Here is a 25,105-nt window from a genome sequence, read left to right on the forward strand (position 1 = left end):
CGGTCCGGGGCAAAAGGTCGCCGTGTCACAGGGGAAAGCAATTGAAAGTGCAGAGGAACAGCTGTCTAGATGATGGATAGAACAGGTGGCTTAGGGACAGATGAGGAGGAGAGAGGCGAGCATGTTCATCTGCATTTTATGCCCATTTCGGTGAAATGGAGAGGAAATCAGTCTGGCTGGGAAGAAGAAGGATTTATGATCTCATCAGCCTTGATGGATGGATGCTACCTGTGGTGCATGATCGTTTTTGCCGCTTTTTGATGTCGGCTATTTGATATTCTCAAAGCGGTGGACACAGCAAAAACACATTCTGCGATGATGTGCAACTCCAAAGCCACCGGTGGTCAAAAATGTGATATACTCTTTCAGCAAGCGGGGGATGTTTATTCAAATATTGGCTGTATTCCCAGCAGCAGCAAATGCGTCGGCAGCGTGAGAGTTCATCTCTCTTATGAATGATACTCTTTGCTTTGGTGATATTTAAGAGCCTCTGATCAGCAGTTCGCAGGTAGACACGGCGAGCTGTCTGACTGATCGGAGAGGGGGACGGATGGGGAGTGGTGTTTCCTCCGCCGGGGATCGTGCTGAGTCAGCGGGCTCCGGGAGGCCGTCGTCCATTTGTTAAGCGGCCTGTCACTTCCACTGCCTTCGCTGTGGATCCTGCGGGTACTTTATGTATTGATTTAACAGGGAGCCTTTCTCCATTTTTTAACATAAATGATGGCTCACTCGGCTCGATGCGTCGAAGCCAGTTGTAGCCGTGTGAGCCGGCCTCCATCAGTACTCAAAGCACAGGGGTCGCAAGAAAATGAGCTCTGGGTATTAGGAAACACAGTAAATCTACCTGCAACTTATTCTGAAAACCGGCATCCCACAGCGAAAAAAGGGACTTTAAGAGGAGAAGATATTAGTCTGATGGAAGCAACTTTTGTGATTTTCCACTGTGTCTTAAAATAGTTTTACTGCTCCAGTTTTTCTCCGCTTCTCCCAAATTCCTGCTACATCAAAACATAAGGCTCCTGGGATCCAGCAACGCTCCGGAACATAACATCTCTGTCAGGCTGTGCCGCTTCTGAGACGAAAATCCACAAGTCCCATGTGTACGTAGACTTATTTAGACTTATAGAAATGGAAATATCAGTGAATTCCAGCTTTAACTTTTTTAATCCTGACTTTTAAAATCCCTCCGACTGTTTAGATGTCAGACATTTTTAAAAAAATAGCCATCGGTCGGGACTCAAACTCAAACAGCTGTTTTGGGCTGAGAAAAAGCTTTTTGATGTCTAACTAGTAGAATTTTCTTCCTCTCTTACAAAAAGTATGTGAAAAACCTTTAAACATTTATGACGACTCACTTTTATATAGTATGATTAGATATTAGCTATTCTTCATGCCTTCATTAAGCAATGGGAACGTGATTGGATACACAGGCTGTGACCATCAACTTCACAAGACTAAATTACAACAGCTGAAGTATATTTAGTTGGCATTCTTTTTGTTTAAATAATGGACAGTACTGGGGTTTATTATAATCTAATAACACAGGTTAGTTTAGTTGACACAAGTTTTGTTCTTGTCCCCAAAAACTGGCTGTAAAGAAAGGAGGAAAAAATACTCAGTAAAAGTTAATTTCCTGCTCAGCAACAAGGCGGACTTGGAGGCCGCTGTGGTAATGTTCAGCTCCACAGAGAGAACTGAATGAAGGGACAGGATGAGTCTAGGAGCACCCAGTAGAAAGTCAGATGCACAATACACTAACTTGGATGCAAGTTAGTGTATTGTCGGTGTCTGAGTCAGAGACTGAAGGCTACAGTAGACTTTACACTTGAAAACTATTCGTGATTAGAAGTGTAATCCCTCCACACCCACAAGAATAAGATTCCTTGATTTTGTGGTGTTTTTTCCCAGGAGTGGATCAATTAATAAAGGCTTTAATGCGCATTATTCCTGTAACATTCCCTCGTCCTCTTGTTCTAAGACATAACACCTCTGGGTATCTTTGAATTCATCCATACCAGTCACTGTAATAAATGCCTGAACAAAGCTCAGCTCACTTATCAATTATTAGCATTTGCCCAGCAAGGCACAGCACATTATCAGAAGTGAGATTAATTAGTGACCTGCTGCGTAACGATAAACTGTCATCGTGCAAGATGAAGGAGCTCGGCAACATGTTGTTGTCCAGTTACATCATTCTTCCCCCGAGCTTCTGTAGACCAGCCTCTGTGCTCCTTAACATGCACCAGATGCTCTTCCTGCCAAGAGGATGATACTTTATTAGACTGATGCAACTGCGATCCAGATCTGGCAACCGATTTTAATTATTAGCCCTGCGGAAATCTACTTTCTTCCCGATTTGTGAGAAAAAGAAACTTCCTGACTTATTTAAAAGCAGTGCGCCATCCTGAGCTAAAACGTTAGAGCTGTAAATGCTGGTTTGACTTTCGAACCGAAAGGTGTTAATTAGGTTAAAGGAAAGATCATGAATTGTGAAAATTAGTTTTTGGGTTCTTTTTTTAATAAAGTCTGAGGTGTAAAGTAGTTCCACCAGCTTTTCCACAACTGCTGATGCCAGCCATCTGCAAGCCAGTATGGATTTAAAAAAAAAAAAATTATTGAGAGAGAGAAATATACATTAGTCGTGTACAATTACTATACAGTCTGTTCCCCTCACATATTTGTTATTTTTTCTTACACGAACAGAAGTGTGTAGGGTCACTTAGGACAGTATTAACTGGAAGCCCGAAAATAGCTAAAAAAGGGTCCATGCAGACCTGGGTCCCAAGAGCCTTAGAAAGAATAACTGAATATGACTCCAGAAGCCATGGAGTCTTGGGCACAGAAAGAACATGTGACTCAGGTCACATGGGGTGGCATGACATCTCTCACACTGATCCACCTCGTGGGTAAATCTCAGACAGACGAGACCTCGAATAGTAAACTCTGTACAATACCTTGAACTGGATAAGGACGTACTATAACGGACATTGGATACCTCTTTCTCCCATTGTTGATCCGAAAAGACTACTCCTAACTCCCGCTCCCAAGCCATCTAATTTTAACCACTGAATGGACATCTGAATCCATAAGTTGTTTATATATTAAAGATATAATTGATTTCTTATTGGGTTTAAGGGACAACAATTCATCCCACGGTTGGACATTTGGAAGAAGAGGGTAGGAGGGGAAGAGAGCAGAAGTGCAATGCCGTGCCTGAAAATAATGAAATAGATGGGTAGCTGGAAGATTTGTTTCTAAACAGAGGTCTGAAAAACTTAAGAAAGTGCCATCTTGATAAAGATCTTTAAAAGTGTTAATACCATGATGTTTCCACTGTACATAACTACCATCAATGAGACTGGGAGTAAATAGATGGTTACGTGTGATGGGCATGTGTACTGATGCAGAGATGTACTTAAAATGACTCCTGAATTGTGACCAAATCCTAAGACTAGACTGTACCACAGGGTTTTTGAGAAATGAGAAGGGTTGAGTGGTAGTGGAGAGAAGCCAGTATGGATTTTTATCAAAATGCATCTGGATAACCAGTAATCATCAAGAAGAACTGGTGCATCTCAGCCCACTCGCTGCTGCTCGCTTCTACCAAAGTGAGCCTCAAAGCTCAATGATAAAACGCATTACAGTACACTATGAGACATATAACTCAGTCACTTAAATGTCTCAGTTATGAGTAAAGCACATTGCATGTTCTGTTGTTATCTACAAGCGTGAGGGAAAATCTTTTACTATTTATGTGTAGGTGCCATTGTTCTCTTGTTCTCTTAAGTGCCATGGTTGTGAATTCACAGCAAGTAAATACTGAGGTCAAATCTTCTGATGTCTGAGCCTTTCAGTGTCGGGTTTGCGTGTTCTCCCTGCGTCTAAATCGGCGACACTAAAGAAGCTGATGTGAAAAAAAGTAGAACAGACTCTTAAGTGCCTCCTGCAAGTTTTGTATGAACATTTCTGAAAAGGTAAAGTGTGGCTTGTAGCGTAAAATGCATTTCTAGACCTACTGACCAATCAAAGCACAATTCTCACTTAGAATAACTTCACATGTTTCTCCATCATCAAGCTCTAAGTAAAGGATTTTCTTATACAGAGTAATGGTTGTGTGGCAATATGCTGGTTGCAATGAATGCAAATTAAGTGTGTCACACACGGAGTAAAATCAAAACTGTCCGGTGCACCTGTCTTGAAGCATTTGTGGTAGTTTTGCATTTGCACTTATTTTGTGTATGAATTAACAACATTTCCGTGCACATGTGGTACAAATTCCCCGTAACTATAGGAGAAACCGTTGCATTAGGGTGTTGTTGCCCTTTAGGTGGATGTTTTTTTGGGTCAGGAAATGTGGTGTAATGTCAATGTAACCTGGGCCGGTCTAACATGCTGATGAAATGAAGCAGAGTGGTGGATGCAGATATGGTAGCATTTCCAGTTGCTACAGTACTGTATGCATGAATTATGAAATGTGCACTTGGGACCAGGGGTAGTGCAGATCATGCATAAATGCAAGAACAAGCTGGGCCTGTGTGAGTTTTTGAGGGTATGAGTGCGAGCGGTTCACTGAAGGACGGCCTCCGCTCCAGCCCACACGCTCTCTTAAAGTTCTCAATAACAGCTTCGATGTGCTTCAGTATGGGAAGTCCTCTATAGTATGTTAGAAAGTAGCCACATGCAAACTGAGGAAGGTTTGTAATTGTAATTTAAGACAAATATGTCAGCTCACAGGTTATGTGGGATGAGTCATCCAGTTCACACTGGATTGCAGCTCATCAAATCATTTTCACTCTTTATGGCTAATTAATTTTAAAACACTTAACATCAGTTCATTAACCCAACATTTCCATAATGCAACAATCTGTTATGTTTTTCCTGGCAAACAACCCTGTTGATCAAGTGCAGTTTAACTAATCCAGGCTGAAACGACCCACTTAATCTGCTGATGTGATTCAAATTTCTTTGAAGAGAAACGAGCTTTCAGTTTATAGCAAAAGAAACGCAATCAGAGAGGGAAAAAAATCTTCATTAGCGTTTGTATTGCGGGCATAGTGCTGATTATTTGACGTCACATGACACAGGTGTGACAGTTATTATTAGTCACTGTAAGAAAAGCAATGAAGAGCAAGCGGATTTGATCGACATAACTTTAGATGACTGATTGTTTTAATTAGCACGGGTGCGATTAAATCAATTACAATGACTGTTTCAGTGACAAAACCCCACAAATTTCATACTTTTCTTTTCATTTATTAATTATTCTATCATTTTTAAAACTGACATAAATATTGTGATGTTATCTTGTAAATGTGAAATTGGTGACTGCGTGTATATTGTCATTGAGATGGTTTTTCCCACTAAAAGAGCTAAAGGAACGAATACTATAAATATAAGACAGGATCAAATAAATATTAAAAACCTTCATTTTGCAAGGTTGGATCAAACTCGCCACCAGAGATAATTGTGCATTTAGGGAAATTCGAGGCTACTTTGTAATCAGATTACACAAAAAGAAAATAGTTGTGATTTTAGGTTCATCATATAATCACATTTGAGCTGAGCCTATTCAGAGGGGAACAACATCCTGCTTTGGATACGGCAATTGCTTTCGTGTAACAATAGCAGCATTATGACAGTTTAGGTTATTTGGTAATTCTGAGTTGCCCATAGGTGTAAATGGTTGTCTGTCTCTCTGTGCTAGCCCTGTGACATACTGACAACCTGTCCAGTATGTCGGTTAGGGATAGGCTCCGATGACCCTGATAACGATAAGTGGAAGATAACGGATGGGAGTTTTCATATTTTAAATGTATCATTTTAATCTCAGAGAATACCAAAGAGATTAAAACATCTCTGCAAAGGCCTTGTTACACCAATGTAGAATTTGACAAATGCCTGGTTTTATTACAACTCAAAATAACTTTTTTTGTAATTCATATTTTATCATCTACATTCAATATTTTGTCATCAGGTCTTAAATAAAAATAAATAGTTTACATATTAAAATCAGTCTGTTATTTATAATTTATGGCAGTCGAGATTTAGCTGACTGTGCGCTAGCCTCTAAATGAACTAAGAGCACCAGTATTACTTCAAGAGAAATGTGCTTTTCGGGTAATTAATTTTACTAGTTTGAGTAGGTGGGCTGGTAAAGAGCTACTAGATGGGTAAGGCGTACACAGATGGAGCCTTACTGTATGTGGGTTGTGGTGTTATTATGGCAGTGTGAGGGACTACAGTATTTTCTTTTAAGGTTCTTTAAAAGTGCTCCTCCCTCCCGCTCCAGCTCCATTTCTTTCGCACTCCCCCATCCTCTCATCTCACACTCTCCCATCATCTCGGTCTCTCGCTGTCTCTCCTGCAGTGCTGTGATTTTATTTTATTTTTTTGATGTAAAAAGATCAACTGTAATTTTTGGATCGGGCCTCTTTGTGCACCAATTAAGCTCTGATGTTTGTTAGGATGCCAAGCCTAGGTTTGTTCTAATGAGCAATGATTAAGTTATGGTCTGTCTTTTTTCCCCTAAACGCATTCAGCGCTTCATTTCAGATTTTAAACAGTCTGCTTTTCATCTATTTCTTATTAGCAGCTGTCTTCAAAGCCAAAAGACAAAACAAGACAAATGCCACTGCTGGGATCTTTTGCAGAGATTCAGGAGGGAGGACGAGTGGAAGGTTTGACACCAAAGTATCAGATGCACGATAATTCAATTACAACATCTATTGAGAGACAAGAGAAAGGAGAAACTTTGCCTGGGGTTTCTTCCTTTTCACTACTCTTCGCCCCCACACCAGCAGCAGCAGTAGCCTATTATCTGAGCCAGATAAAAACCTCTGGCCTGGTTCTGAGGATGTCATCATTAAACTGGGCTTTGAGGGATCCCATAGAGTTTCAAACCAGCTATTTGATGCTCCTGTCTGATCTGGTCCGCTTGTGTGATCTATTATGAATTAGAGAGCAATGGAGAGAACAGAGAAGAGGTGGTATTAAGGAGTTTCTACTGCAATGGAGCCATATACCACCTGAAATAACCCATCCATCCCCCCAACCCGCATTTCTATCTCTTCTATAGAACCTCATCCAAATTTTTAACTGAGTCAGAGAGAAAGTAAAAAGGATAGAATCGGGGAGAAAAAGGACTTTGCTGATGCTGCTTGTTGTTTGGATGCATTGCCGTGTCGAGTAGATGATGTTTCTGATGTGAGGTTTTGGAGGCACATGGCAGCAGGCGGAGGCACAGTGATGAATCTCTGCAAACACTCTGCTCTGGCCAGGGAAGAGCTGCGGCTCTGATCTCTGCGCTGTAGGAAAACAGTGAGAATCAGCCACATAATGACTGGCATGTGTTTGCTCGTGTGTGGGCAGGTGATGCTCAGCGCTGCCAGACTGATGCTTGATCACTTGTCATAAAGTTCCTGATTAACCCATAAAGAGAACCGAGTATATGAGCCCTTATCATCATCATCATCAACAGCAACTTTTCTCTTAAATCCCACTTTTGATTTTTCAGCGCTTCTTTTGATCTAAATCAGCAGGACTTGCAGGTCTGCACTGTTTCATGTAGTGTTGAGCGATGGGTATTTTTCTCTGAGCACTGCCTGAAATAGCAGCTTCTCTCTGTGTCCTATAACCCCCCACCCCTACCCCAAAAGAGTCTCTTCCACATGAGTCACTGTCTGCCTGTACTGCTCCACCTGAGGGTTTCATAAAGATGATTCTCCTTTGGGATCATACCAGCATGCATCTATTTCCTCTTCCTGAAGTGAAACTAGAGCTGGTGGTTTATGTCTTTCTCATGCAGTTCTGGGACCAGAGCCCTGCTGAAGATTTTTTTTTGGCAGGCTGGCAGGTACCTCAGGCAGTTTATATTCACATAGACTTCTATTCATAGACTGAAATAAACCTTTTTTTCCTTCTAAAAGTCTCAAAAAATGGAAAACATGATAGAACATAATGGCTTTTACTGTGCAAAAAGCTTCAGTAATTTCTCTCTGGAGTAATCTTTGGTCCTATTTTCTCTTTTGTTGGTGTGGAAATGTTTAGGCTGCCATTCCCCCCCCCCCCTTTGAACATCACTGAGAAGCTGAACATCACAAATGATGTCCTTCCTGCCATGGAATTGTTTTTGCTGGCTGCATAATTTTTTTTAGGTAGAAGCCAAGAAACAAATGTGGGAAAATGAAGTGTCGCGAAGACGAAATGTTGAAATCACAAATGAAAATTTTAGTGACAGAAATAACCGGTAGACTGTGGAATTCTCAGAAAGCGTTGTCGTTGCTTTCAAATCATTCAGAAATTTACTTAAGAGTCACATAATCTTCTTATAGTTGATTAATACCATAATTTGCTTGCTTCAGGCTCACAGTGAGATTGCGTTGGCTGTGAAGTTAGCGATTTGTTTATGGTGACAGGTCGAAGTGCATCTTTGGCTCGTTGATCAGCAATAATTTGGATTTATTCATCAGCCCTGGAGCCCACAAGTGAAGTCTCTTTGGTCTCCAGGTGGTACAGCAGGAGGTAGTTAGTGGCCTGGCAGGGACGCAGCTGCCTGCAGCTTCGGGCAAACTGGAACCAGGCCAACTACACTGGAGCGCCGTGAGCTTGACCAGATTTACCCCTTAAAAAATGTGCTGAGTCCAGAAAGTTGAGTAACCAGTACTCCAGTGCTGGCATGAAACTATCGTGCACCTGTTTTTTTATGATTCAGTGGGTAATTCTGAGGAGGCCGGGTGAAAAATTACAAGTGAGTCAGTGCTGCAAACTGCATTTTTCCAGTTACAGTAAAAAGGATATGTGCTGTCAGATATTATAGAGTTAATGCACCAGGTGGATTGTATTGCCTCTAGCTACTAACTTTGTATAGGTGTGCAGGTAGGTGTAGGTGTGCATATTATTAATTGTTACTGCAGTTTTGCAGGTATTTCTGTCTGTGTGATACAGTACAAGTACAATCTACGAATGCAGCTTTCTAACCAGGCTTCCTACTGTGAACCAGAAGCTTAGCCAAATATGGTTATTTCCAAAGGGCCAAAATGCTAAAGTGAGGCTACGAACAGGAGCCCACAAACCAGCGGGTGTTGTCCAACTTTAATACGCAGTCTATGCTTGGATCCAACTTCCTACCCTGAGCTGTGGTCCAAATCAAACATCCCTCCATGCCACATATACTGCATGCCCCACAAAGTTAGCAGTAAAACGTTATGTGTGTTTTCTTGTCTCATCAGGAGTGTTTCCTGCATGAGCACATCTCAGGTCATTCAGCTGTGTGTGTGTGCGTTTTGTATAGTAGGTGTGTGAAAGCAACAGTGTCTAAGAGATTCCCACGGTGTTTTCATTTAACATGACACCGAAGAATCGACACCACATTAAAGCATTGCATTGCAGCAGGGAGCGTCCCGTGTGGTTTCTTGCAAAAACTACACGTGATGAAGATGAGGGACTTTTTATGCCCCTGGGTGGGCAAAAATGACAGCATTTATCTAATGAGTTATAGCTGCAAACAAGCTAAACACCCAGATAGAAAAGTAGTGTATCAGCAAACATATTTAAACATTTTGCAGGCTGTGTAGTCTCTGTGTGGCAGACGGAATAAGCATTGTGAAGAAAAAAACAACATACAAGCAAAACAGCCTCAGTAAGTCAGCTTCTAAAGTGAGATTAATGCAGAAACTTGGCTTTTTCAGACAACACAAAAAATGTGCTGAAACTCAGAAATCTGCCCCCTGGAGCACAGACTTTGAATTATTTAACTTACATTTTTCAATTATTAATTTTAATGTCATTACTTTGATAAAAATTCTTCACATCTCCCACTACATAATGACATCAGAGCTGGCACTGACCTTACACGCTCCGCTATCATGAAACGTAAGAAAGTCTAATGCAAAGTTTTGTGAAGTTGCAGCAGGGTGTGTTATCTTAAAGGTTCATAAAGATTTCTGATCTAAGAAGAATTTAGAAAACGTGAGCTCGAGTTAAGTCGTAGTTTGGAAAGAACCTGGTAACAAAAACATGCGAGAGGATTATTAAGGTTAAATCCTTTAAATATGGCTTCAAATATTTTGAGTAATTTTTTTTTCTTTTTACACAATTGCAAAGTTTAATGTACAAGATGTGGTGGATCGTCTTGACAATAACAACGTGCATTAAAAAATCCCTCCAAAATGTGTCTGTGTGTCGGACAAACACTGCAGTGATAAATTTGAGGGACAGACGGAGGGCATAAAGTGGAAACAGTGGAGGGATTTTCCATTTAAACAACCGAGACCACACAGACATTAGAAAAGATATGCTGCTGCTCGTCGGCCTTTGTAACCCTGTGAAGGAATGAAAGGATGTGTGAGGTTTCTTTCCCGTGAACCACTGCTGGGAGACAGAACGGCAGAAACGAATGTCAAAGTAGAGAAAATCTATCAAGTTTAGACACCAAAACGTCCTTTTCTGTGCTGAAAAACACATCTCTTTGAGAATGTATTCTCTCGTGTTCCTGAAGAATGAATTACGCGAGGCTGACTTCGGTACGGACAATAAACACACAAAAAACCAAAACAATTTAAGACCTTTTTCTGCTACTGCTAGGACTGAAGATTTCATCATTGTTTGTCCTTTACTGCACTAGTGTTTCCCAAGATTCCCCAAGTCTGAGTAATAGTGCATGGTTTTAAACCAAGCTGGTGTCCCCAGTTTGTGCCTCTTGCTTATTAGCATTACATTTGAGTCACAGTGGTGGCCATTGATTTCTCAGGGAGTTTAAAAGCCCAGAGACTCAACATTCAGAAAACAGCTTAAGGCCCACTGCAGTTTTTGATCCTCAAAAACTCTTTTAAACCAACTGTGTGAAAAAATATTCTATCTGTCGCATGTTATTTGCAACTCTGCAGCACTTTCTTCCACGGATTAGTCAGCCAATAATCTTTCAGTGGTTTATACTCTAAATATAATATTGCACCAGAAAAGATCCTTTTGGTCCAGACTGAATCAGCTGTCCATTAAATTTCTTGTAATATAAACAAATTTCAAGGGTCACAAAGGTCACATTTGTGAACTTTCTCAAAAAATACTTAAAGTGTTCTGGTGTGCTCATTTCCAGTTCTGTCATTATTCCTACACACTACTAAAAAAGAGGATCCACAATTCAAAATGATCGTTCTGAGCCTTAGCCTGTCTGAAACAAGATGTTTTGGCTCCTCTCACTTTGAGGCCATCCTCCTTTGAATCCACCTTTCTTCTTGGCTTTGGCAAACGCAAGGTTTGACATCATACAGGGCCAAAATTAGGAAGAGACCATTTGAAAGTGAGTGTTTCGAGGATTCCCAAACCCGAGCTTTGGTATCAAAGGTATTGCTTGTGCAAAGTGTTAATTTCGTTGAGCAGTCATTTTCAACATTGTTTCCATCAAAACGAGACGGAGCCCGTTCTCATTCCCGATATGTAACATACCAACGATTTGTCACGTCCCAAGGTGTCCCTCAAGAACGCGAAAGGTAACCTTCTGCATTCCAGAGTGACGCGCCGGGTTGTGGACGGAATCCAATAGATTGACCCCGGCGGTAAGACACGTTCCAGCCTTGTATTCCAGCCCTAAACCTATCCTTAATCCTAACCATAACCTTATCCCTAACCTTAACCACAGCCTTAATGGTGTTAGATAGTGTTTTCCAAAGCGATTAAAGTAGAATAAATGTACATGTGCAGATCGAGTCCAAACGGTTTGGTAACATAGGAATGTGTTGGGTGGCCGAAAGCGTAACATACAGACGATTTGTCCTGTAGTGTAATATGTTACGCTTTGGGAGTGAGAACGTGTTGTGAGATGATAGCTAAATAAAAACTAAAGCACAAGAGCAAATGCTATGATGGAAAGTATTGATACTTTCATGAATAATGAATAAAAATTAAGTGGAAATATTCTAGAAAGACAAGATCCAATCAGAACTAATTAAGTTGTGTGGAAAGGCGGGATGAGTTTGGAAGTGATCCAATCAGAAGTAATGTACTTGTGCAGTGGAGAAACAGGGTGGGGTGGGTGGAGCTCCCGTGTTTCTCATGAAAAACACAAGAAAATGTCAAGAATTGGAAGGAAGAGATGGCTTTGAAACCGCATGGAGCAACTCTCACTGACTTTTACGCTTTTACAATTGTTTACGGCTAAATGAACTTTAGATTTAGTCTATGATAATCTTATGATCTTAAGTTATCTAAAACTAGACCAAAACTAAAGGAAATTAGAATTTTAGATGTCTAAAATCAAAATCAAAGTTACATACATATATATGACACAACATAAGAAGGAACACTTGGGTCCCCGTATTTTTGTACCCACATCAGTGATGCTCAGAGGACGCCATTGTCAGGTGAAATTTTCAGTTTGCCCATTTGTGCCATGCAAATGCAAATGCTCACATTCCTGTGAGCAGGACTGTAAACAAACCTGGCTCTGTGTTACCAGCTCTTACCATCATTCTTTATCTCAGTAAAATTCATCTCCACTGTACTTCACTGCCCACAAACATGTATCTCATATTCTGCCGCGCGTCCCTCTTTAACAAGTGGTTTTCTATGGCTGATAATATCTTGTGCATTTCATGACTCTGTGTTTCCACCTCATAGCCTTACAATAGGAATTCCCCTCTGAACGTGTATGTTGTACTCTCCATGACTCTCTGTTTGCGTCCCAGTGAGTGTCTGTGTGTCTGTGTGAGAGGGTTCAAGAGGGAAAAGCATGCACTCCCATGTCCTCCTAAGTGCTCCTGAATGTCACATCCTATCTGCAGCCTGTCCCTGAGGCACAAATGGACACTCCATCCACTTGTCAGGTGATTAATCTCCGCTCCTCTCTCTCTCCCTCGTCTCCTCTCCGCCTCGCATTCGCTCTGCACACACACCTTCGTCGCCCATTCTCCGGACCACCACACACACACACACACACACACACACACACACACACACACACACACACACACACACACACGCATACTTATCCAAATAACGCTCCCTCTCTGAGTCACTTCTCAGTGAAGATCAATGAGGGGACGGATGTATAATTCAGCACATTGCTTTAGAGGCCGTTGTGGGGGGGCTTTTTTCTATTAGTGCTCAGAATGGCAGTGTAATCGTGGTTCCACTGGAAGATGATGAAGTTGCATGACAAGCGCAGAGGGCAGCACAGGTGAAAGGAAACAGTTTATGGAAAGAGGAGCGGACAGGAGAAATCTCAACTGATTCCTGTATGTGTGATGGCTGAAGCAGAAAGACCTCTGGTGGTTAGGAAGCGTCCCAGGAAGCTGCGTTACAGTGCAAATGGGATTGTCAAGGCAGAACACGTCAAGGCTGATGCTTTAGTGCGACTGCTCGGCTTTGCTGAATGCTGATTACTGATGGAAGGGCTGAGGCAAGCACACAGAGGATGAGGCAGCAGTTGAGTGCAGATGATACACCTGCACAGGTTCACTACAGTATATACTAAAGCACGCACACACGCACACAATAGAGCGCTCCAGCAATATGGTAAACTCGTCACGTCTGCTTATTGCTGGATCTGCAGTGCTCTCGCTTCACCTCTTGTCCTCCATAAAGACGAGGCATTCGATTGTAAAGTGGAGGAGTTATTTCTGTCAAGGGCCGGCGCTGAGCATTAACTGTCTCCTCCGCCCGCTGCTTCTGGAGAGCAGAAACCCTCCATTTTCCACAGCCCCACGCTGAAACATTTTGCCCTTCCGTCCAGACTCGGAAAGGCAAAGTGCGTTTAATGAGACATGTCTTGCAATCTCCATCTTGTAACTCCCCATTGAAGAGACAATGAAATTTCATTGGCCCGTACAGTGTAATCCCAGACTTCCATAATGTAATTTGAAATCAAAGAGTCCCCTTCATGATGTCCCTTTATTACTCAAAGCAGCTGGATGGCACTTTTTTGTGTGGTTTTTTGTATTCGAGCAGGTTATTGGTCTCCAGCAGGCTGAGGATGTGGATCATTTATTGTGGGAAACCAATAAAGCTTCTTTATGACAGTGCCAGGTAGGCTTACATTTGTATCATTGCTTGTAGCCTTTAGTTTTTATCAACATTGTAACACTTACGCGGTTATATTAGAGGCTGCTGCAGGCCAGTTAGGACTATTGTGGATTAAATGGTGCGCTCGTAGGTTATTCTCTGTATTAATTGTGATTGTGACGTTGCGCCTTGAGTGCTTGAGCATACCTTGAGTCACAATATCCTGAGAGGATTAGTTTCCAAAACAAGTTTTCAGAGTGCAGCAGAGTGGAAGACAAAGAGATTAAGACATGTCTGCTTGTCTCATTTTGTATTCAGCTCAAAATATATATATATTTTTCCCCTTGTCACAATTTTCCACTCTTTCAACCCTCCGCGTGTCTCTCCAGCTGTTGCGGTGGCTCGACCAGTTATTCACACATAATTACAATCTATTTAGGAGGAATCAGTGAAAAGACCAGCACTCTTAGCAGCTCATTTTCTACTAAATTAACTTGCGCGCCGAACGACTCAAGTACAGCCCTCCTAAATATTTTTGCATTGTCTCTAAGTAAAATAGTTTTTTTTTTCCATTAGAGCACACTCACACATGAACACAGTGTTGGAATTTGATGAATTGGGACACCGTTAATTGAAATGTTGGTTGTTTTCCTGTAAAAATAGCCCTGTAGTGCTCTGATAGCCTTTATTAGTCTCTGGGGCTGTGTTTAAATGGCACACAGAAAATGTCATGTGTATAAATCTATTACTGCTTGCAGATAAATAAGCTGGTGAAAAATGGGGAAAATACACAAATAAGCTTGATTTGCAGCTTACAGTGTTAACACATTTAGACTTCTTTGTTGTGGTAATTATTGTTGTCGAACTTAATTCATATGATTCCGAGTTCATAACTCGTCTATTGTTGTTTAGGTAAAGCGTACCTGATGGCTGTCCTCCTTCTCTTTGTCTGTACTTTCCTATATGAGACATGATGTACCTCTAAGTGTCACAGTGAATTGAGAACAGCAGGGTGGGAGGTACGCTGCACACTCTGAGCCCACGGGGCACGCCGAGATCAAGCAGTGGAGAGAAACGAGACATTCCCCTGCATACATGAATATCATTCTGGTTAGAGGGGAAGATGAACAAAGGACACCGAAGTTAATGCCTTATCTGGATTTTTAAGTGCATCTTATCTATTCTTATTTCACTGACGTGCAGGCATAAAGAAACTAAGAAAAAAGGAAAAGCAGCTGTGGTCTTAATGGCATCTAAGAAGCATCTACAGTATATTCAATATTTGTATCTTAACAATCGATCACATGACTGCTTACATGCAGAGGGGGTGGTGGAATTGATCAGTCCTAATAGTTATCAAAGAGTAAATCCATAAGGGGATAAATGTAGTCTCTATAGAAGCTCCTTAAAGCTGTAGCTCTTCAAGTCGTCACCAACAGGCGGCCATACTGCTCGTAGTCTAACCGAATGGAATTATACAAGAAAATTAGATTAATGCTAAATTTATTACCGTAGTAAACTCTTGCAAATTGAAAGTCTGATTGAATATGCATGATGTCTATTTGTTTATTTATGTTTGATTTTGTGCAGAAACCGTGATGGTGAAGGTTACAAACTATTAAAACTTTTTAAAGTTTCACTCAGTCAGCCCCAGAGGTTCAGCTTGCTTCCCTCCTGCACTGTCTATATAGGCAGCACACTCAGTTTTGTTTTTTTTAAATCCAAAGTCAGTGTGTAAAAACTTAAGACTCGAGTTGACACGTTGGCATGAGACAGTACGTGCAGCCTATTCAGGTTGCATGGGCAGTCCACATCTCCTCCAGGATGGCACTTCCATACAAGCTGTCAGAAGAAGGTTTACTGTGTTGCCCAGCACAGTCTAAAGAGTGTGAGGGAGATACCAGGAGACTGCCATTTGTGAGAAAAGCTGGGCAGGCCTGGAGAAGGGCATAAACCCAGCAGAAGGCCCTGCTCCTTTGTGTGAGGAGAAATAGGAGCACTGCCAGAGCCCTACAGAATGACCTCCAGCAGACTACTGACCAAACTGTAGGAGACACAAAGGTGGAAAGAAGGCCTGATGTCCTTTAGTGGGAGCAGTGCTCACAGCCCAGCATTGTGCAGCTAGAATATATTAGTCTACTTCTTTAAAGTCAATAACAAGTTTTCTTTCCATGTATTTAAAATATGTAAGATTAGGCTCCCTTAATACTCTGTTTAAATAAAAATTGTGTTTATTACATTTAAAAGAATTATTCATACCCAATGAGCATGAATAACCAACATCAGTATCTTCAGAATAGACAAGCCTGTGGGATAAAAAATGGTGTCCCAGCCACATCAGGTCATTCATCACTTTTTCGTGCCCTCTGCAAACAGCTCTGGAACTCATTACAGTCAGAGCGGCTTGCCACCTTTATGTATTTAGTCGTTTGCTTGTTTTTTCTGTATCTGTAGTGTTTTATTTAAATGCTCAAACCGGTGAGGAGGTTTTCTCCATTTGCTTGCACGCTTGTTTGTGCTGTGTGGAGCTCTCTGGGCAGCTGTGCATGACAAAGGAAGACCTAAGTGGCCAGATGCTGCTCTGCTGGAGGACTGAGATATTGTCACTGGGCTTAACAATGATGGCATTAGACTTTAAATTTAATTTAATGAAACCTTTAATGTTCCTCCGAATGATTTGCAATAAAATCACTTATCTGCTCAGGGAGTTCCTTTTTATTGCTTTATAGCTGTGTTCAAGGTGCCCTTGAGCAAGGCACTTAGCCTACACTTCTTAAGAAGCTAAGCCAGATGTAAATGTGTGCAAATGCACTGTTTATGTATGCTGTCCATTTGTGAAGCAGACCGCATATTCTCAGCAGACCTGGACAAATAAAGGTCAAAAGAATAATGATCATCATTGCCACCAACATTACAGCACTTCAGTATTTCCCTGCTCCCCTTTCTGCCTTTCTGCCAAACACCCAGAACAAGCTAATTAAATCTTCTGTCGGGCATGGAAATCACTCCGCTTTCATCCTCCCTCCATTCACGTCAGTCACATCAGGAACATGCATAATGACACGTGTTTTAGGGCTGTAATTCCCCTGTGAATGTTAGACATTTCCCTCTGATCGCCCCCGCCCGCATGCTAATCGCTGATGTGGCGCTGTTTTGAGCCTGCTGTCTGTGCGCCGTGCTTGTCGACGACGGACACCTTTTAAAGTGTGCTGATGAGGGTGTGTGGGGGCTTTCTCGAGAGTCAGTTTGAGAGGCTATGCAGATCAAACCACTCCACAAAGACACACAGGTTGTTTGAACTCACTCGCACACAGACACACTCTCTCTCACGGCTAACGCACTGTGTGGCTTTTAAACTTAGCTGCCACTTTTTAGGAGTCTCTAAAAGTAGAAGCAGAAGAGGACAGGTGAGCACGGTTGATCCCAGTGAAAAACAGTTAAAACATTCATAGGACAAAGAGCCAAATTTCTCCAGGATGCATGTTTATATAAACTTAGTACAAAAGAAGGAATTTTGTCTAGCTCAGTTATTTCTTTGATGTAACAATGCTTCGTGGCAATGAATCTTATACTGTTGGAAAGCCAGTTTATTTCCCTTATAATGAACCCATCTTTGTAAGGTATGAACAGCAGAGTTGAGTATGTGGGTTGTGCCCATAAAAAACGTGCCAAATCTGCTCTGGAACCGAACTCTATCCTCCAAGATGGCCACACTCGCCCCCACAGAGCGGGGTTTATCAGAGACTACCTCCAGAATTTGGGAGTGGAGAGGATGGAATGGCCTGTGTGCAGTGCTGACCTCAACCCCATTGAACATTTGTGGGATCAGCTTGGACGTGCTGTTCTTACCAGGGTGACCAACGTGACCACATTGGCTGACTTGCGGCAACTGCTGGTTGAAGAATGGGATGCCATCCCACAGCAGTGTGTGACCAAGCTCGCTACCAGCATGAGGAGGAGGTGCCAGGCTGTTGTGGCTGTGCATGAATCTTCTGCATGCTACTGAGGCCTCTGTTTGTTAAATGAAGACATGTTTAACTCGCCAATAGTTCTCGTTGCTTCAAACTTACATCATCCAATCCAAGACACCAAAACACCAAACAAGAGCAGCTGTTTGGCATTGGCAAAGAAGATTTGGTAACTTTTTCATGGGCTTAACCCATATACTCAATGTGTTCCTTACAAATGCGGCACCATCAAAGGAAAACAAACAGGCTTTCCAACAGTATAAGATTTAATTGCAAGAAGCATAAAAAAATCGACCAAACACCTTACTTTTTGTTCTAAGTTTAGTTGTGGTTTATCATAAAAGTTGTGGAGGAATGTCTTCTCTCTGTTGGCCTTCTGCCTCTGTTTGGCTTCTCCTGCTCTCAGCATGTGTGTGATTAAGTGAAGGTGTAATGAATAAGGACGGTGCCCTCTTGTTTGGCCTTGCATTGCTGTTTTCCAGCTGAGAGAGCTAATAACCTGTTAGTGGGGGATTAACTGTGAGATTACACAATACCAAAGCAAAGACTTTTTGGCTTTGGGGAATGGTTTCGAATTTAGCAACAAATCCCAAATCTTTGACAGTGAGGTAATGACAGGAGCTTTCCACATTTGCTCCCGCTGCTTAAAATGTGGGTTAATCGATTTGGTGCTCAGAGTACTTGTGGGCGAATCGGTGGAGATAAAATGAAATTGTCCTGTGTTTGTGTTTTTCCTCAGACCAGTGCGGTGCTGTGTTCAGGAGGCTGTGCTCTGCTGGCTGTCAGCTCCCTGTTGGCCATCATCACCATCTTCCTGCCCAGTGGAGGATGTGAGAGAAGGATCTGCACCCTGGCTGGATACATGCAGATGGCTGCAGGTCGGTAGAGACGTGAAGACACACATCAGCACAATCGCATACATACTTACCGATCCATAAATATATAATTTTTGAGATAAGAGATTACCTTCTTATGAAAGACGATGAAAAAAATATTTTTAATTGAACTGATTTCAGTTTTTTGCTTCGTGCTGTAAGACATCCTTCACTACTCCATGCTATACTATTAGACTATTAGATCCACTCTAATAGCACTGCCTGTTACTGGGATTCTATATAAAAAATACAAACAAACAGCTGACCTTGCCCATCAGTCAAAAACAAGAGCAAAACAAAAGACACAACTTGAGGACAGCTGCAGCTAGGCAACGAGAGTCCGCATGGAGGGACTAAACGAGTGAGATGAAGGCGAGGATGGATTTAGAGCCTGCGGTAAAAAGACAATTATGCCTCCTTAACACAGGTCATTGGTTCAGAGCTACATGTGACTTATCAGGCCGCTGGTTTCCCTCTAACAGAGAAGTGGTCCCGTAAACAGAGAGCAGTCGTGTCGGCACTTGAGCTTAATAAACCAATAACACACCACGGCTGATGTCGCTGCTTAGTACTGGCCTTCACACTTCTTGCTTTGCGCATTGGACCATTTTAATGGCATGTGGTACAAAAGGTGAAGCATTTTTCTGTAGTTGTATTAGAGGATACGGTTCATGTGTGCTTTATTTACAGCAGTGTAATTCCCCATTTGTGCGTTAGACTGGCTCTAATATTGTGAAAGACGCTTACTGTGGCTCTCCTGGTTTTAAAAAACAGTATTTGATACAGTAATTCTGTGTACACACACCACATTAGGGAGGTGACCATGCTGAAAGTTCTACATGTGAAGTGAAATTGAGCATCGTGTGTAATAGTCATAGACTGTATATAAAAGATGGAGGTAGCATTATGACCTCCATCTTGATGTGGCTGGACGTGACCACAGGGTGGAGTACTAATTCATCAGTCAATGCTTGCGCGCTTCCTTAGCCCCATTTACACAGGATTAGAGACTGATTTGGGATTACCTGGCAACCACTGGTCACTAGGGAAAAAAGGAGTATTCCCTGTCGGTGAGTATTTCCTGGAGTATTTCCAGTTTGCCAGCAGTGATTGTTTTGGTCAGTGGCAGAGTCTGGTAGTGCCTCCTCTACTTTCTACACCAGCAGCACCCCCAGCTAAAGCAAACACAGTGTTTCCACTGTTGAGAACTGTTTCCTTCTCTGAGAAAGCGCGACTACAGGTGTCCTGACCTGTTTTTCTGACATTATATGTAAAAACTTAGGGCTTGAGTTGCCCCTACCCACTCTGTTCAGATGCACAAACCCTTGATTGTTACTTTTTGTCTCCTCTTATTTATTTACATAAACTTTGTCCTCACCTATAGCTTATTTAGAACCCTGCAAGTGGCATTTAACTAAGCATAATTAGAGACTGGATTCATTGGCCAGGTTAAATCTTTATTGACAAAGGTGGACTTTCACAGGCTATGGTTAATGATGTGTTTAAAGTGGTGCTTATTGCTTACAGCCAGACTCTCATACCTCTCTGTCTGACTCCAGTATCAGATCAATGTTGCTTTGGGAAAATGAGAATGAGTCTTTGGAAAGCCTCTGGTGTGTGTTTTTTTATGTGTGTGTGTGTGTGTGTGTGTAATCCAGTTCTGTGTGTCTATTATAGCTACAGCTTTTGCTAAATAACAATGCAAAGCGAGGAGCTGGGTCTTTGTTCCGTTTCCAGGTTGACTCTTGTCTAGATAGACAGAGGTTTCACAGAGCCCACAAAGCCCCGAGGAGGGTAGATCAGAAGAGTGTTTGTTTTCCCAGCACTACAAGTATGTGTGTATGTGTTGAGAGAGTGCTATCAAAGTGGGCTGATAAACTGTAACAAGCAGATTAAGAACAATGGTTTTCTTTGTGGTGTGCATATCATCAGTTTGGCTTTTGACGGTGTGAGTTTTCTCGCAGATTGGAAGAAATGAACTGCTGGCAAGATTCTCCTTGTCACTTTTCTCCTTCCAGCAAGAAGTGAAACCTGTTTTGATCCCCATGTTTTCTATAGTGACTGTGACAGACAGCGGAAATGTCAGCATCCATATGTTGTGCTGTGTTGCTACATTTTGGAGTGCTGAAAGTAACTGAGACACAAGAAGTGAATAACATTTTGCTCATCACTACTTAGTTCAGAGTTGATTGGAATGGATTAGAGTTAGGTGTCAATATACAAAGATTTGAGCTTAAGTCACTTAGAAGAGGTGTTTCTTGTTTCATTAAAGCAACATTAGATAGAGTGCAAACTAATGGAGCAGAATAGATATCAAGGATGTATTTGATGGATGAAATGTGTAGATGATATATAAACTGATGTGATTACGCCATTTAAAAAAATGGCATGCCTTTGGCGTATGTGCATTGCCTAATGTTTAGATTGTCTATGAGTGTTGCTTTCACCATGTAAATGGTTAATGGACTGGTATTTATGTAGTGCCTTTCTACTTGTTTGAGCACCCAAAGGACTTTGTTAATACAAGTCTCATTTATCCAATCACACAGACAGTCATACAATGTTTTTATCTATGCCTAAGCACTTTCTCACACACCCACATGGATGCATCAGGGGTTCACTATCTTGCCCAAGGGTACTTCGGAATGCAGACTGAAGGAATCAGGGATTAATCCACTGCCATTTCGATTGGTAGATGACCCACTGTTCAACCTGGTATTCCCAAGTACTAACGAGACCTGACCTGCTCAGCTTCTGAGAGCAGACGAGGTTGCCCTGTTCAGGGTGGTATGGTCCTAAGCCATGATGCTGTAAGGGAAAATGAAAACTTGATTGCCCCAATGGAACAGGATAGATTTCCCTGATCGCTATCGGCAAAGTCCTTCTTGAAGGAAGTCTTTTCACTTGGCGACCATCTTGACAGCACCTCCAAATAGTTATTTGGGCAGTGATTATAAAGTCTGCATTTAAATGACAATGGAATGAAGGGGGGAAGGTGGTGTAACAACTTCATGTGTAGAATCACCAGATATAAAGCAAGAATATGATGAATAAATGATAGATGAGACCAAAAGTAAAACACAAAGTTTTGCGACAAACCTTGGCGTTATTTCTATTAGATCTGTAACAAAATAACAAAAGCTTCCACCTATACTGCCAGGTGTGAGCTGGTCTTGTCCATTGTCACTTAAAACACTTAAACCATGAGCGTATCCAATTTTATATTAAACGTTAAGCATGTTGTAGACGTGCAGTTTAGGTTAAAGTTAGCTAGCACTGTGCAATAGCTTTGAGCAACATGACAAGCAATAAATTACAAGTAAATCTGTTGTCCCTTTAGTGGTGCAACACAGGGTTGTCATGTTTTCCTTTGCAAAAGTGGGAAAAATAATTTGCCGACATTCATATTATTAAAAACCCCAAATCTTTGATGTCTGAGTGAGTCTGGTGAAAAAAATCTAAAGTTGCTGGTTGTCATCGGAACATAATGCACTCTCCGTAGCATGAGCTTTGTCGAGGCACTTAGCAGCAGGAAATTGTGGCTATCACCACAAATAATGGAACTCTTTGTCATAACTCAAGAAATGCTGTTACAGCTCAGCCCTGAAAACTTTCGGTGACAGCAGAACTCGGTTAGTCATTAAACCCTTTACACTGTGCACTTAAATATACTCGGTTCAGCAGATAGCAGTAGCTGGGATTAGGAGTGGGGCACACGGAAGGGAAAGAAGTTACACTACTGTGACGTGTTTAAATAGTTACAACAATAATTAGTATCAATACAGCAGACAAGGGTTCATTATATTATGCACAAGTTCCCTGCAATTAGAAATAAAAGCTCATAGCTGCAGGGAACTTGCAGTTGTGAAGTGCAACTGGATTGATTTTATGAAGAGAAACTCACCACGTGGAGATTTGTCTACGGTTACTATAAAGTTTGGCAGTGTAGGTGTGTTTATATTGGGAAGAGGTATTCTTTAAAATGTCAAACTTCTAAGGGTACATGTGATGGTGCCCACGGTGGTGAGGTGGCTAGCACTGTTGCTGCACAGCGAGAAGGCAGCAGTGGGTGGGTTTGAATCCACCGTCTGGCTGAGGCCTTTCTGCGTGGGTTCTCTCTGGGTCCTCTGGTGTCCTCCCACAGTTCAAAGATGTGAATCTTAGGTTCATTTGTGATCCTGAATTGGTTGTAGGTGTGGATGGATGGATGGGTGGATGATGACTTCTTAATATGTGCTACATCTTGTCCCTACCTGTCACAAGAAGTTTGTACTTGTAGCAACATTGCAGGAAGAGGTTCAACTCTTGTTCCACGTTGTCACATGACTCACGTTATATTCTTACACTATATGAATAGAATTAAACTGAAAAAAACAGAACTCTTCGCTATAAAAGACCTTTAAAGTTTTCATTCACATTTAAAGTAAATCAAAGTTTTTAAATTCACTCTGCAGTCTAGTTGTACCTTGAAGAGGTTAACACTGTTAGCCTCTAAATAGCTAAGAAGCCTAAACATGAAAGTTTTGCATGGTACTCCTTACACACACACACACACACACACACACACACACACACACACACACACACACACACACAACTTTATACTCTGAATACTCACACACATACATGACTGCCTTGGTTAAACCAGGAAAAGCCTTTTTTCGAGGCAAAACTGCCCAGCTCTTTCCTTTTACAGCCCAGTGGTCCTGTGGGTGCAGTCCAGAATTAGATGTGAACTTGCTAACCCTCCAATGGTTCAGCTCAGCACTCAATACAGCGGTTCAGCTGCTGCACCGCCGAGCACTGCTGCCATCAATGTTTTACGCTCAGAGAGAGGGAGGCAGAAAGTTTCTGTGCGCTACGGCAGGGAGCCTTTTCTCCTGTCATGCATATTTCATCGGCCTGTTCTTCTTAGTGGTCAGGATCCATCGGATTGGACGGCTCCTTTGATGCGCTCTGTATGTTTGCATTGAGGATGATTAGAAAGGAAGACGTGCACAAACTCATCCTTTTTATTGTGTGTTATATTCATGTTTTTCCTATAATTGTTCACCTCTTAGTAACAGAACCTTTACCTTAATCTTTGTTGGTAATAACGGTTTATTTTGCTCAGACTCAGAGGCAGCTGAGGGCTGGGTTGGGGGTTCGTCATGCTACAGTGTTCAGGCAGATTCTCGCAGTGCCGTTATCTGTTCAGGGCTGAAGACATGTCACACCCGGGTGAGTGTGCAAGCACTCACTACAAGCTTAATCTCAGCTGTTTCCCTGCAGGGTTATAGCCATATTAACATATGGAGATCATTTACATTATGTCCTTACATAAAAACATGCTGAAGAGTTTATTTGCTGCATTGATTGTTTTCCTGTTTTTATTGATTCGACTGCAAGTCGGTACTTTTCCAGTTCAAAATGTTTTAGTTTGAAAACAGCTCTCTGGGAGCTTCGTGGGTTGAGGACTTGAAAGGGATATGCCTGAAGGCTTGTTTTTTTTTCTGCTCTTGAAAGAAATATGAAGCACAGTGTTGTTTTTTTCCCTCACTTGTACAGTTGGAGTTGTTTGTGTAGCTCCATCTGGAGTAGTAGCAACGGCTCAGGCTTTTCGTATTGTTACATGCAGAGATAAAAGGAGTGAAATGGCACTCGATAGTTAAGTGGAGAGCCATAAGTAAAGTCTGGCATTACTGGTAATGGTTTTTAAATATGAGAAGTTTGTAAATCCAAACGATCCAGAGGCCTTGTTTGTCTTGTTTGTATCATTAAATGGCAGGACTTTGGGCAGAAACTACAAAAACACTATAATTGATATTTGACTTCCTAAAGAAAAGAGCTTATTCTTGCATTGCAACTCAAATCCTACATACTTCTATAGTTAGTAGTATGCAGTCATTTTCTCTCCATGTACACTTTTGTTGTACTCAAATGTTAAAAAATTGTCTGTGGAGCTCTTAACACTTTTTACATATAGTCTTCAGTCACACAGAGCTAGAGGCGTATTGGCAACCATCTTGCAACCACTGGTCGCAAGGAAATTGTTGGAGGTTGCTAGGGCTCAGTGTAAAAATTTTTTGCTAAAACCCCTGTTGGTGTCCCCCCCCTGATAACTACCAGTCGCAAGGGGAAAGTGTGTATTGTGCTGCTGGTTGGCAAGTGGTTGCTGGAGGTTGCTGGCAGTTGCTAATGTGAAATTGTTGCCACAGTTTTGCTGACTGGTGTTCAGGCCTGGGTGACTGAGGCCTCAGTGGTCACCTCCATGGCTTTATAGTGGAA

At 41.8% G+C, this 25,105-nt stretch overlaps 1 protein-coding gene across 1 annotated transcript in view; it reads left to right on the forward strand.

The window, feature by feature from the left end:
- The window catches only part of LOC134636402 (LHFPL tetraspan subfamily member 7 protein), a 115,773-nt gene that overhangs the window by 14,314 nt on the left and 76,354 nt on the right, over positions 1-25,105 (forward strand). The window contains exon 2 of the mRNA XM_063486365.1: positions 18,703-18,841. Within this exon, the coding sequence (XP_063342435.1) occupies positions 18,703-18,841 (139 nt within the window). The remainder of the gene's footprint in view (positions 1-18,702; positions 18,842-25,105) is intronic.

This window comes from Pelmatolapia mariae, linkage group LG10_11 (assembly GCF_036321145.2).
Source record: "Pelmatolapia mariae isolate MD_Pm_ZW linkage group LG10_11, Pm_UMD_F_2, whole genome shotgun sequence".
Lineage (NCBI taxonomy): Eukaryota > Metazoa > Chordata > Actinopteri > Cichliformes > Cichlidae > Pelmatolapia > Pelmatolapia mariae.